This window comes from Tinamus guttatus, unplaced genomic scaffold (genome assembly GCF_059628265.1).
Source record: "Tinamus guttatus ecotype Peru unplaced genomic scaffold, ASM5962826v1 Tinamus_guttatus_pri_ptg000240l, whole genome shotgun sequence".
NCBI classification, from domain to species: Eukaryota; Metazoa; Chordata; class Aves; order Tinamiformes; family Tinamidae; genus Tinamus; species Tinamus guttatus.
In genome coordinates, this window is record NW_028288774.1 from 14,017,646 (window position 1) to 14,032,697 (window position 15,052).

The 15,052-nt window shown below is 41.3% G+C and overlaps 1 protein-coding gene across 1 annotated transcript in view; it reads left to right on the forward strand.

Moving 5' to 3' along the window:
• Positions 1-82: 82 nt before the first annotated feature.
• The window catches only part of KIAA1549L (KIAA1549 like), an 88,329-nt gene continuing 73,359 nt past the window's right edge, over positions 83-15,052 (forward strand). The window contains exon 1 of the mRNA XM_088525700.1: positions 83-266. Coding sequence (XP_088381826.1) covers positions 83-266 — 184 coding nt within the window. The remainder of the gene's footprint in view (positions 267-15,052) is intronic.

A 15,052-nucleotide genomic window follows, 5' to 3' on the forward strand; every position in this document is an offset into this window, starting at 1 on the left:
AGCCCCCGCGCCGGCGGGGCCATGGGCGGCGCTGCGCGCTGAAGCGCGGGGCCGGCGCGGCGCGGCCGGGCGAGGCGCGCAGATGGCAGCGGGCGGCGGGCGGAGCGGGGCGCGCCCCGCGGGGCCTGGCGGGCTGCCCGGCACCGCGCCGCCGCCGCGGGGCCCGGGCCGCTGCGGGCCGCGGAGCGGCGGGGCGGCCCTGGCCGAGGCCGCACTGCTGCTGGCGGTGATGGCCGCGCTGCTGCCGAGCGCCCGCGCCGAGCAGGGTAAGAGCCGCGCGGGTCGGCGCGCCGTGCCCGGGGAGGGAGGGAGGGACGCGGCGGCGGGAGGCTCCGGTGCCCCTGCAGCACAATAGCCGCAGCGGCGCCTCGGCGTGCGGAGGGGCGAGCAGAGCTGCCCCCGGCACTGCGGTGGCCGCGGATCCAGCCCGTGCCCACGGGGACGGCGGCGGGAGGCGCGCGGCCCCCGCGGCTGCCGCGCTGCCTCGGCCCCCTCCTGCCCCCCGCGCTGGGGCGCTCCCGGTGTCCGCAGCCGAAGAGACACCCGAGCTCAGGACGGACTGCCCTGGGTAGCGGTTATGTCATGTGCCAGGTGCAGGTGCCGGGGATAATTCTAAGCTACGTTGGCAGTCATAAATAGGTAAATAAATAAATAAAAGAGACTGAGATTGATCAATGAAAGGCTTGAGGCTGGGGTTGAATAAAGAGAGAAGCAGCAGTGTGGATCCACGTTTGGAAGCTGTTAAAATGAATCAGGTAGTCATCAGGTACCACTGATGCCAGCTTTATAGCCATAGTATAATAAGGTTTCTCATTTACAGGTTATGAGTTGGTACTCATACTTCATTACTTGTTCTGAATGTGTAAATACTGTGGATAGATTTGTTTCTGTGATCAAAGAAATGGGGATTTTTTTTTCACCTGTACCTGACAACTCTGTCTGGATCTCATATATGCACTCCCTGGACATCTGAATTATGAAATTTAATTATGAAATGAAATTTATCTTCACTCCAAGGCAGCCAGTCTGTAATGCTTGATTTTTAAAAGCTGATGTATTCCTGATAAAGGTCACAAGAGAATGCAGAATGAAAGTATTTACATTCTCTTTGTTCCGTCCTGCTTCCTTTCTGTCTGTGACATATTCACGAGGTTGCTTTTAAGTACCAACATTGCCTTATAGGAAACCCAGTGTATTTTTAAACATCTGTGTGGGTATGACATAGCTGATGGCTTGAAACAGAGGTGAGAATCTAGCATAATGCTAAGTCAAAATACGTGACTGTAGTGCACAAAGCAGGCAAAGGGAAAATATGTCCACCAATAGGCGTTACATGGGAATTTCAGGCAGAATGCAATAAGGTGCATTTTGCAGTAGTTAATATGTTGCAGTCAATACTTCTCAGGTTTTAGCAGAAATTGCGAGCTAAACTTTATTATTAATATGCAGTGTTTTGTAATTAATTATAATTGTAAGAGGGAAAAATTTAATGCTCGTTGACTTAAAAAGCTCTGTCTTCCAGTGAGACATAGTACTTGAAATACTGTGTCCCATGGAACTGAGCGGCAAAACACACCAGTAGAGCAAGAATTAAATTCAAAACATCAGTTTTGTCCAAGAAGGTTAACTTCTGTATATTGACATAGTCTGGTCTGTTTGTAGTACTGTATTCCTGTTAAGCAAACTTGCTTTTATGACTTGTATAATTGCTATTCCAGGATTCTGGTTACTGTGGCAGGTCTACAGCCATGAAGTCCATGTCGTCTTGCATGATGCATTAACAGTGGGAAGAGCGTTTGTCATGTACAGCTAGTATTGCAGGAGAATATTTGTATCTATGGGAAAATTGTATGAACATCTGTGCTCATGCCCAGATACGTGCGGTGTTCTTTTGTTGTGTTCATGTGCATGTTATGTTGTACTGCTCCGTGTGAAGAAAAAGCAGGGGATTTTGGGCATGGAGGGTAAAGAGAGAAATTTTATTGTAGTGCTAGCTCTTTAGAGGACAGTTGATAAGATTCCACACTATCTGAGTTGTGATAACAGAATTATCTAACCAAAAAATGAAATGAAAGAGTGAGAGGACAGTTCAGTGTTAAATCCTGCCATCACCCAACTGGGTAAAACTCCTTGGTCAGGGACAGGTGTGAACCATGGGCAGCGATTTTTCTTGAGGGAACAGAAATGCAGTTTCTGTAATGATGGGGCTTTAAAAGGCCTCTATTGGAAGTTGATCTCTTCTCAGTGGATGGTTCTCAACCATTAAATACAGATGTCACTACAGGTAGTTTGAGTAAGACAGAGAAATGGGCCATTGGCTTACAGCTGTCCTCTGCTCATTAGCTTGGGCAACTGTTCAGAGGCACTGGCATGAAGTGCTTGGAGACAGAAAGCTTTAAGAAACGTTAAAATCTACCTCTTATGTATTTCCTCCTCCTCTTCCTTTGTCCTTGTTTTTTGAATGATAAACTTGCCAGGGAAAGTCCATGCCTTCCTGTGTGTTTGCGGAGCACTAGCACAGTGAGATCTCGCCTTCATGGGTAATAATTTAAAACCCGCAGTGACACCTCGAGTGCAGTGGCTGTTATCCCAGCTGGAGAGGGAATTCAGAGGGAATTTGGCTCAGGGAATTCAGAACGCTCTGCCAAGAGCTAACCTGCCGCTGCCACCCCCACGGACGGTGGCTTTCGATGGGTGGCAGCTCCTCACGACTCCTGCCGCCCCATGACAGTGTGGTCAGGACTGGCACATCAGTTGTACCGTGTGGTTTTGATGCTCATGTTGCCACCAGAGTTGCTGCAAAGGCCAGGGCTGTGCACGGGATGGGTATAAGTCATTCCCTAGGTCCACTGAGACAAAATGGAGAGGGTCTGTAGGAAGGGACTGCACATTTTTTAATGTCTGTTCTCTAGAACAATGAATCCAGCATTCAATGAAATCAGTAATCTCAGATTGATCACATTATTTTAATATTCTGTCTGACTATCTCTACAGAATAAAGCATATACAGACATCTACTCTATGAAAAAATAGGCAGGTAGATGGTAAAAAGGTGTTCTAGCTCATTTTACTCAAAACAGAATAGAAACACTAGAATCTAAAACATGGACTGAAAGAGTTTGACCACAAGGAGAAAAGATTTGAGAAAAGATATTTCTTTGGGTGGATTCAAGGATTTGATGGATATGTGCATTTGATACAGTACCACCACCAGCCTTTAGTTACCTTGCTTGACTACTACATTGCGGGACTCAAATTATTCCTGACATTAGTTGATTTAAATAAATAAATAAACAAATCTGCTTTTTAGTATTCATGTAGATGCAAGGTAATTTAGGTTCAAACATCCTGAAACAGCTTTGATGAAGCTATTCTCTGTAGATTGATATAAGCAAATTACATCTTAGATTAGGCTGAAGCATGGCCGTGTTTTGCTCATGAGGAATGCTTGCTGGTTATTTTAGGTCTGTGGGATAGAGAAGAACTTTTCAATCTTCTTTTCAGTTTGGTTCAGTCATCCAGTAACATAGAGGATATCGTTCATCCTCTTAGTTTGCACTGCACTTATTTCTGCAATATTTTAGACCTCCACGAGGTTGATGAACAAGCAGAGGGGGTATATGAGTAATTTTCTGGTTTGGTATTTTCTTGGTCCTGTGGTAGCGGTTACTTCTGCTGAAAGAATAGATACTGATGATATTTGTGTTTGAATTTGGGCTTCAAGGTCACTATTAAAACAATGAGGATTTGGCTGTTTAGTTCTGTTTTATCTCCGTTGTGCTGAGTCTAGGGAAAGACCTGCTGCACTGATTGAACTAATCTACAATTTTACTTGTAAGGCTATGGGCCACAGATACTGGGCTACCTTCCTTCACGCAAGCTACGGTGGCATTACCAGGCTATGGACATCTGGCATTTCTCAGTTAAACACCCCACAGCAAAACATTCCCAATAGAGTTACTTAATTAGCAGGATATACAGGATGTAGGAAAACCAGCTATTATACATCTCACATGAGAGCTGTTTGATGCTGAAGCAGTTGTAGTATTTGTAGCAAGTTTTAAAAAGAGCTTTTTAAAGGTCAGGGGAAAAATGCTTGTATACTTGACCCGAAGGAGTGTAAGAGTTTTCCTACCGAAAGAAAAAATTCCTGGAAGAAAGTCCACCTTAACTGGGTAGGGATAGGCAACGGCTGATCCCACCATACCTCTTTGAGCAAGAGCGCTGCTCCCTGAGAGGGACCTTCTTGTCTTCTATTTTTGCAGTTAATTAGCAGCTGCCCAAAGTCCATTGCCCATCATCACTTTTGAACTGTCTTCTTCATTCATGGTTTGAGGCTGGGTTGGCAGCTCCGAGGGCAGCCTAGCAGATGGGCAGCTGCTGTGAACTTTCTTTCACTGTCAGTGAAGCCTCACGTCCATAAATTGCTTAGGAATGTGCTCTTTTACTCGCTTCCTACTTTTCTGTAAAACCCAGCATGTTTTTTTTTTTAGATTTCATAAGTGAATCCTTAGAATTTATCAAGAGAGTAACCACACAAGTTTTTTTTTTTTTTTTAAGCCAAGATGTTCCATTCTTTCTCTTGAAACATCACTTTGGATAGTTTTAGATTTGAAAGGTAAAAATATGCTAAAAATGAAATATGCTTTGCTAAAAATAAAATAGGTTGAAAATGAAAGAGAAGCAAATAAGAGGAGAAGTCCAGGCTTTGACGTTTTAGTGGTACCTCTAAATACATGCAGAGGGATATAAAGGGAACATCTGCATCTCATAATTGTTGTCATAAGAAGAAAGGCTAGTAATGTTCTTAAACCCGAAATGGAGATATTATGCTGCTAGGTGTCTGAAGTGCATCTTTGAACATAGATGATGCTTTTAAAGGGCCTGTTAACAGCAGCCGCAGTCGGTTCGACTACTTCCTTTTAAGCAGGGGAGCTATTGCAGAAAATGGAATCTCAGAAAACCTACTTGCCACAGGCTCCTTTTACATAAAAAGAGACAATCATGTTATTAATGTTTAAATAACAATGGCTTTCTCCAGGGATTAGGTGTTGTAACGGGTATAGCTGAATGTAACATAGATATTGCTTTTATTTGATCTTGAGGTTAAATTGGTGAAGGTTCTTTCCTGGACTCTGGGAGCAGCGGGGAGAAAAGGATAATATAGGAACATTTGGAGATGGTAAAAATAAAAATGTAGCCTCGGAAGTAGAAAATACTATTTGCACATTTTCTTCTGTGCACCTTACTGTAGATATGAAATTATCTGCAATGTCCTGTCAATCATTTTATCACTGGTTAGCAATATGCCTCTGTTACTCCTGTAAGGGAGATACCACAGTGCTTCCTGCTGACTTTCGGTTAGACCCTGAATGAAGGATATAGGAGCTGAAGGAGAGGAAAAACTATCCAAGTTGGTAAATGCAGAATGTAAATCAACAGTGCATAAGCGTGCCCTATGAAAGTGGAAAGAAAGGGATTTCAGCTACTTACTTTTGGAGGATGTTCAGTCGTCCCATTTGGCATGACTGTTGGCCTGTCTTGCTACCTTAGAGCTGTCCTGCTGGCAGGGTTCAAGGCTCTGACCTCGGCAGGCTGGACCGGTCGACTCCGTGAACACACACGGAGATCGGCAGCTTGTGCTGGGCCTGGGTCTGCCCGCTCCCTGCGTCGCTCCCCTGGCCGTCGTGTCAGTGATCACCGTCTCCGTGCTGGAAACCGGTGCCGATTTTTAATTTATCCAACTGCAGCGTCTAGTCGTCCCATCTTGTTATCCCTTTTGCTTTCACATCTAAGAGCCTTTCAGTCAGTAATTGCTTTAGTGACAATCAGGGAAGATTTCGTTCTGATGTGTAAATGAACTGGATTGAATGCTTGGAGAGTGTCGTTGCAAGGCGTGGTCTCCAGTTTTGAGACACTATGGTCCCTTTTGATGCATCAGCTGTGGAAGTAGCAGTCAGCCTCCTGTTAAAATTCCCCTTGTATTCTTTTCATTCATGTGTTTTGTTTGTCATAACTAAAAATTGTGTGTTTTGTATGTAGTGATTTTGGTTGCTCTCTAGGAACATCTCTGAGATGACGTACCTACGGATCATGGGCAGTGTTTTTTCTAAGTGCTTGTGTAGTTGGGGTGCTGATAAAAACAATTCTCCAAGCAAGCCAATATAAATTAAAATCCTTCTGTCTATCAGTTAATAAAAAAAAACAGCCGAAGTATCCTGCATCACTCTACCATGGAGAGAGCTAATGAACTCACTGTGGTATATTTAGCTGAAAATAAATAAAAAGTCTTTAGCTAAATATTTGATGTGTAGTTGAGAGGTATGGATTCTGTAAATGAAACCCTGTATAGGCGCTAGCTAAGATAACACAGTAAGATTGTTTTTCTTAGTATTTGTAATGTGTCCATAACAGTTTTTTTACAGATTCAGGAAGTCAAAAGAAAGGGTAACCATTTTAATGTATATAAATGAAAACATCAAAAATACATTCCAAAGAAATGGAAAACAAAGATGTTGCATAGTTTTCCATGGTATCTATGAAGTAACAGATGCCATTAAAATATGTTGGCAGCAATGTAAAAATGGTAAGAGAAGAGATGGAAAAATTAAGTTTATCCTTGGGAACAATTCTTTGCTAAATAGTCATTCTTGGTTTTGAAAATAATAAAAATGACTTAGATTAGGTTATTTTGTATGCCACTGATGTTTTGAGAAGGTGATTTGAAAGAAACGTTACAAACCTTGCTGGTTTTATCCTTTATTTAGCTTCCCTTTAATCGGATAAGTGGCTCTGTCAGATAAACATACTAAACATACTGGTGGTGAAAGACCGGATTTTTGTAAGGGTCATGGCTGTTTAGGAAGAGGAATGCATTTTTACTGTTTTCTGTCATTGTAATATGTATTCCGTGTGTGCTCTTGGAGCTCAAAGTTTTAGTAGTAGTTTTAAGAAAGCCTTAAAACTGTTACTTTTGTTATGTTTTGTAGCATATTTTGGTCTGGCCTTCAATGATACTGTAATTTTAGATACGCTTCTCTGATCTTTGGGTGGAAAATATTTTGAAAAGAGTTTGCTGCAATTCTTGCTGAAGGGTATTGGCTGAAAAATGTATACCTTATTTCTAAACTGAATTTGACCTACTTAATTTTCCAGCCATTTTAACTTTTAGGCTCTCAAATCTCATTTCCATGCATAGCTACTCAAATATTGTGATCAGGTCATGCCTTTTACTCTGCATTCTCCAATGGTTCCATCCAAGGTGTGTTTTCTAGCTCTTCCCTTATTCTTGTGGGTCCTCTTTGAAATCTTTTGGATTACTTTGGCATTCTTCTGGAACTGCAGATTCCAGAACAGGTTTGGTATTCCTGATTATCAAGAACTGGCATCAGCATCAGTATCAGATCCGATACAGTCTTGTTATTTGTAATGCTATTTTTCTGACACTGCAAACTGTGATATAATTTAAACTTTCATGCCTCTGCAGCTACCCTGCTTCTCCTGCCTATGGAAGCTGCAGCCTTCTCCATAGACCTGACCTTTCATCATCGCTGCCCTTGGTAGACTCCTGTCCAGTGACATTCATCTCCATATCCAGATTTGTAACCTGATAGCTGCCTGCATCTGTCTGCCTGCTTTATTATTCATTACTTGCCCCATTTCTGTGTCATCCATAAACTTTTATCAGAGATAATTTTGATTTCTTCCAGGTTACTGGTAAAAATGTTATATAGCGAAAGGCTGAGAAATAGTCCCTGTGAGAGTCCGTTATCTGCTTGACTCAATCATTTAAAATCTGTTGCATATGCACCGTATTCATTTTTATTTTATTAAGCAAAATGTGAAGTAAAAAGTCAAATGTCTCACTGAAATGTAAGAGTGTTATATCAAACTTGCAGTCGGATAGAAATATAAATGTAATTTGAAGTGATTCATTTTCTGTACAAGTATGTTGCTATGCATTAATTATTTTGTCCTTTTTCTGTTCTTTATTAGTCAAACCCTGCTTTGGCTGATCCAGTCCATCATCTAGTAGCAATATCAAATCGTCTGTTTGACAGCTCCCACTTGCCCTGTTCAAATGTTGCAGTATGATAGAATAAAGATAAATACTGTTCTTTGTTTGCTTTGTCTCGTAGCACAAGAATAAGGGGACAGTCAGCAATGAAAAAATGGCTGATTCAGAACTATTTCAGCGCTTCTTCCCACTACATGTAATTAAGGTGTAGAACTGCCACAAAAATAGGGGTGTTGTAGAAGCTCCCCAAATGAACTTGGCAGCCCCATGTGGAAGGGACTCGCTGCCCACGAGGGGCCAAGGCAAAATGAGTCCCTGTGGTCCTTCCTGCAGACCTGCATACAGAAACTCGAATAGTCTTTCCAGATGCAAAGCTGTGCAGTGTTCTCTGTTTTGTAGGTAGATAGGGTAGAGGTAATGGGATTCCAGGTGGCTGTTGTTGAAGACTTTATTCTTGAAGGCACCTGCACAGCTAGGGTATCTGGATGGTATTAGGACTGGATCTCAGAGAAGTGGCTGAAAGGTACAGCACAGTCAGTGTGCTCAGTGAAGCTGCAGGACGAGGATTTTCTGCTTAGGAAGCTAGGGGTACTGAAACTCTGAGTCAGGACCCTTTTCTTCACTTCCCAATTGTTGCCAAATTGCTTATTATTATTTTATTTAAAATAATTTATGTGCGTGTTATTTACAGTTATACAAAACATTTCAAAGGTGCAACTGGACATATTTAATTCCTGAAGAGCTAACAGGATATTTATGACTGTGAGTGAGTGGTGTCACATTGTTTTTCTATTCGTCACCCTTTCCGGACACGAATCAGGGGTGTTCCTGGTAAAGGACCGTGTAAACCTGCGCAGCACAGCGCAAGCTCTACGCGCCACATCGATTCTCAACAGAGCGTTCGGATAGGGCAAAAAGGCTTCTGATGACTGTGTAGAGTGATGACCTTCCGTAAATGTTAATTACTTGTGATTTTGAAAACCTTTTGAATGCTTCTTGCAGTAGTGGGGGGCTGGAAGGCTGAAAACGCACTGGTGAAAATTGTGACTCCGTTCGCCTCAATAGAAATGCTAACACTTATTTCAAAGTGAGCAAAATTTCAGCCAGTTTCTTTTCCTTTCATGATAACTTCCTTTTTGCAGTGTCCCGTGTAGACTAAATAGGAGATGACATTTTAATATTAATCTCTTTTCTGTCCTCTAAAAGGCCCCAAGCCAGCCACTGCAATTAATGAAACACTCCAATGCTCTAAGGGAAGCACATACATGCTTATCTGAAATTAGACTAGAGTACTCCAATATACTGCATAATTCTGATCCCTGTGTTAGATGAGCTGGCTATATATTCTGTTAAAAAGCTAATAACTTATTTTAAAAATCAGTGAAGAATTATAAGATAATGGTAACATAATTGAAATAATAAAGTATAGAATGCTCAAAATATATCAGATATTTTAATATATCCAATATTTTCAATATAATGCAGATAATTAAAATAATCACAAAGTGATAATCTTGCATGAGCATACTCTGGGAATGCAATTTGATTTCAACAATATTAACTGTAGGCTACTATAATGCAGCATATTATGCAGAGTATATATAGAGTAAATTTCTGTGGCTATTATTGTAACTATCCAATCAGAGAAATCTCCCTGTATAATTTCTGTAGTGCTATTTTGGTTCTAAAATTGTCTTTCTAGGCAGCTTTTGCTGAAATTGTTATTTATGCATACACACAGAATATTTCTTAACATCTGTGTAGCCAGCCTAAATTCACTGTTTAGAATTTGAATTACCTAAACTAGTAAAGTATTTCCATATTAATTAGGCCTAGCCATGGTACTTGATTATTTTACCTTTCAGATCTCGCTTGACCCCGTTCAGATAGAAAGCAGTAGGAGAAATCATGCTGACCTCAGTGGGAAAGGATTGAACCTCCAGTGCATAAAGTCTGATCTGCAAGTTGTATCTGAAGTATGGGCTAGTTCTCTTGTGAAATCCCCAGTAAGATTATAAAGATGCACCTGGGAGGTGCGTTCTCATAAGGGGAGTTTTGCCTGTGTGGCTTGCTGTGAAGACCCAGTTGTTACAGAGGATGCTAAATAGACACGTAGGAAGACACTGGTGCTCTCCTGAAGCATATGCCTACAGAAATAAGTTATCGTTTTAAGGCACCTAACAAGTTGTAGTGTTAAAGTTGTCTGCTGAGTCCTTCAGTGACTAAGATAATGTAAATGACAGGATAATCTTGAAGCTAAATAACTGTCATGCATTGTTTGAGTTACCTGTGCTTTCTTAAAATTAGGTTTTCCCCTCTAATAAATGGTGGGTCATTTCAGTAGATAACGATTGTGAGCCAGAGAACAGGTTTAAAGATTATATGTGTTAGTTAAACTGTTAAAATGCTGAGATATCTGCACTTCTGCTCTGTCTAGATATGTCATTTTGAAGAATACTTTGAGCTTTTTTCAGTCCAGAGTCACACATCATTATTATTGTAATTATTATGTTCTTGTTGTGGATTTCTCCTTCTAGAAGGGAGATATCTGCATTTGACAAGTCTTGCAGGTCTTTCCCTCATATTTTACATACATATATATACATAATGTACGTAATTAATACAGATATGCTTTGGTTTAGAGTGAAGAGAATCAAGTATATTGATTCATGCTTTTCTTCTTACAAAAATTTTAGTTGATTTCTTTGCCATTAACAGGAAGTAACATGGAGACAGTTAACTCTGAAAATACGTATTTCTTTCTTTACATCATCTGTTAGTAAACTACTGGATTTTGCAGGTAATTCTTTACACATTAAGTCATTTTAAGTTTATCTGTATTTTATTTACGGATTGCTCAGGGTGATGTTGCGGGGTCCCAGTTCCAGTTCAGTTTTAGTGCTGTATGCCTGGAAACTTGCTTTGATGAGCAGATTTCACCTGCTGAACAAGTTCTTCTATACGTACGTCTGAGCATTCCAGTGTATCTTTGTAGAAATAACATTGCTTTTTAAGCACAAAATGTGTACCACTTCAAATTAGATTTATTAATTACAGAATATCTTTCTCATTTAAAGATTTTCTAATGCTAGAAGAATTTCATTCCTTCTCTTCAGTGCTCTATACCCACTGCAAGTTTATGTTCAATTAACTGACTTGGTGTAATCACATTTTTTCAGTATGCAATAGAGAAGAAAAAGTATAGACTTGTAATGTAGTAATCATCAGTGCCAACTGAAATCAGCCATGTGCTGTGAAGACTGCTGCTATTGAGAAGTTTCTGTAGGAAAGTTAATGTGAAACACCACTTTAAGACCTAAAGGGGCAGCTCCTTTCTTTGGCGTCAGGACATTTGGACTTTCTGTTTATACATTTGCTCAACCGGAGCTCATTATGCATTTCAAAAAATTTCTAAATTAATGTATTTACCTAATGGTTTTAATCCTTATTTTCAGGCCAGCTGATTCGTGCAGCTTCCTGAGCATTTTATTTGATTTCTACATTAATTCCGTATCAAGGATTAATTAGAATAGACAAAGAAGGAGTAAGTAGGACTTAAGTTATGAAACAAAACTGCCTTGTGAATTTGTTGCCTGTGATTCTTCAGGACGGAGTCATCTGCTACAACTTCTTTTAATAGCTAGTTCTGACTTTACTGTTATAAGAACAAATGCAGCATTTTGTTGCTGAGTTACATTTGGGTCTTCGTGCTTAATTGTTGGCACAAAACTCATATAAAATCAGCGGAAGCAGTGACCATGAAGTTCGGTATGTCTAAACCACTAGGGATAAATTCCAGAGCCTTCTTAAAGGACTCTGATGCATTTTTATGTTCTCTTCTTCAGTTTACTAATTGATAGTAATTGATAGATTGCTGAAATCTTCAACAAAAAATACTGTTGCTGACTTCTGTGGGATTTTTGTAAATACATCAATTTGCAATGCATTTTGCAAGCTTGAAGAAGCACTGCTAGAAAACAGCAGCTAACATCCTTAAACATTTTGCTTGGTTTCCTAGGAAAACAAAACCAATGTAGTTGATTCTATTTGTCTTTCTGATATCTGTCCCTTTGAAAGACAAACATACAACCTTCCTTAGCAATTTTAAATGCAACTTCCAATATTCAATTCCAGTTTTCATCCAATTAATCTCTGTCATATTACATTCTTCCAGCTTTCATAAAAATATCTGATTGCAAAGAAAAAAGAGACATGATAGCAATTATTTTCCTGCCCTCTCTTCTGTTTCCTCTGATGCTCTGAGCCTGCAGGAGTGTGTTTTAGGCTGTGTCTTTGGGGGCGGCTAGTTAACTGGCACAGAGGACACCTGTGAAGAAACTGAGGTTTCTAGGTAAAAGTGGGAGCTCGTGGGGGTCGGAGGATGTAGGTGGTGGAAGTTGATGATGCTGGAGAGTCAGGTAAGAAGATGATAAATGAGCTGGGCTTTTGAAAGTATTGCCATAATAGAACTGGGCTTGGTGTGTACCCAGGAACATACCTTAGCCCCTGACAAAAGGTCTGGTCTGTGCTTCCAGGATTCTTGTATTTGAAACAAACATTTTGTGAGCGCACGGTTCTGTTCATACAAATGCATATATGTGTGCGATAGTTCTCTTTCATTTCACGCGCCTTGTTCTGCTGAGTACGTGTTTACAACTGTACTTCAGCACGTACTCCTTTATTTAACACTGTAGCAGTAATTGATACTTTTCAGCAGTTTTCTACAATGCTGTTGACATTCCATTAAAAAAGAAAAAAAAAAAAAAAGAAAAGGCTCAGTGCACGCTTCAGGAGAAGATAACGGAATCTATTCTGTCTTCCAAGATACCTCGCAGTGCTGTGAAACACTACATTCTTTTGGGAGTAAGTGTTTCTCTGTGAGAGATGCATTGGCAATTGCTAACTGTAATCAACTTCATGCATTAGCCCTGCAAAGGTGCTGTGCAAGGAGTGATTCCAGTGTCTGGTTTTCAGATCAGTGTTTTTTATCATTACCTAAGAATCTCCTAGGCTCACTTTAAAACGTAACACGAGTCCTTCGGTCAGCAGCGCTCAGGCGATGGTCTCCAAGGCGCAGAGCCTGGAGGCTGTAGAAATGCCCGCAGGTACAGACGGGCACCGCAGCAGCTCCAGAGTCATTTCAGCTCAGAGGCTGTCACCCTTGGAAGGGCTGCTGACTTCCAAAGTCCAGAGGTGTTAGGCAGCTGTCCTAGCTGGCACTTCTTGCAAATCTTACTAGGCACTTAAGTGCATCATTTGTAAATCTGACCCCGAGGCACTTGTGGTGAGTTCAAATGCTGTATTGGTTTAGTATTTGCTTTGTCGTCTGTGTGGGTGCTGACTCCTGCAGTCTTGTTTTGCAAGTTATTTTTTTCAGTACTATTTGCTCAGCTCAGAGTATCCATATCTGCCTTCAATATTAAATCCTAAAATCACCAGCCTATTATGATGCTAATACCAAGCAATAAAAAATAGTAGATATAAAACAGCATTCGTTTTGTGGTAGTTAAGCTGTGTTGGTTTGATACGCTTGGGTTATTCAGGACTGCCTGTGAGCAAACTGTGGCTTTTACATGTGGAAATGATTGTTTTGACAATTATAACGGACTGGTATCTTAAGCAAATACATATATTTGCTGGTATGTAAGTGTATGTTTTTCTCTTTTTTCACTCCTTTTTTCTTTTAGTTCTGTAAGGTCAGTAGCTGCTTTTCCAGAGGAGATAATCTTAAAGTTGTTTTTAGTGAATATTTGATCCGATACAGAGTGCTTTTTTGCATGACATATCTTAATGGATTAAAAATCACGGAGATTTCAGAATACGTGAACAAAATGGAAACTAGCTCTTGATATCCCCACATCTGTAGTTGTTTATGAGTTGGATTTGGCTTCAGAGCCAGCCGGGCAGAGCAGCAGAGCGTGCTGCTGCGCGTGAGCGTGCAGAGGGCCGGCCGCGCAGGAGCGCTCCTCTCCTGCACTGTGCGGGCGCTTTGCCTTTCCCTTTGGCCCTGCAGCGCTGGCCTGCGCGGGCACTGGATGCCGGCAGGGGAGGCAGCACTGTGATTGCTCATGCCAGGCTGAACTGTCTGTAGGGTTTCTGTGTTTAACCACAGGTTGTTCCTTTGTTTTTCTAGGTTTTGATTTCCTTCGAAACTGCCATTCATTTCCTCTATGTGCAACCACAGTAGACATCTGTCCAGCAAAAATTTTAGTAAATTGCTGCATAGTAAATTTTGCAAAGTTGGAAAGAAGTGCTAGAATGCTCCCCTGGGAGCATCTGGTTTGCCTTGTGTGTGCCGCAGCTCAGGAGGCTGCCACATTTCTCTGAGGATGCAGCGCCCCGTCTTATGGAATAAGCAGCGGTGTTTTGGGAGAGCGGTGCAGCTGAGTCTGCTTCCTGCAGTCTTGTGCTGTTATCTGTGCGCCTTGCCGCTTAAAATGCTCCTGTCCTGTTACCAAACACAAACCTGCCCACAGGACATGGTGGGGCGCTTTGTGCCGTGCCAGAGGGACCTGGTGTAGGGGCCTTTTGAAACACTTAAATATTAAAGCAGTTGGTTATGCCAGGGTTGGTTGAGCTTTGTGCAGTATTTATATATCTTTTTTCATGGTGGAAAGAATAAGAGGTCCGATACTGCCTGTCAAAGCAATAGCTGCATCTTCCCTGTGAAGCTCCTCAGGCCACGTTAGTTCTGTGGCTTTTAAGTGCTTGCGTCATAACTGACTTTCACACAAGGAAGGATGCTCTGGAATTACATACCAGAGGTTTCATACACACTTTATGTATTTGCTTTAACTACTTCACTTTTTCTTATATAAACATATATAAGCCAGGGCTCCGTTCCACTAATTGATGTGCAAATACCAAGCTAAAGCTAGAAAAGTAGTCCCTCTCCTACAGCCCACAGTGCTTGTGTGTCTTTTTTAGTCTACTGGTGTTGGTGCAGAACCTTCCTGACTGCTCTGTTTGGAGTCGTTTTTGTCTTCTACTCAATTCTCAAGTGACTCTGGGTATTTTGTGCCATTCACTTAATGT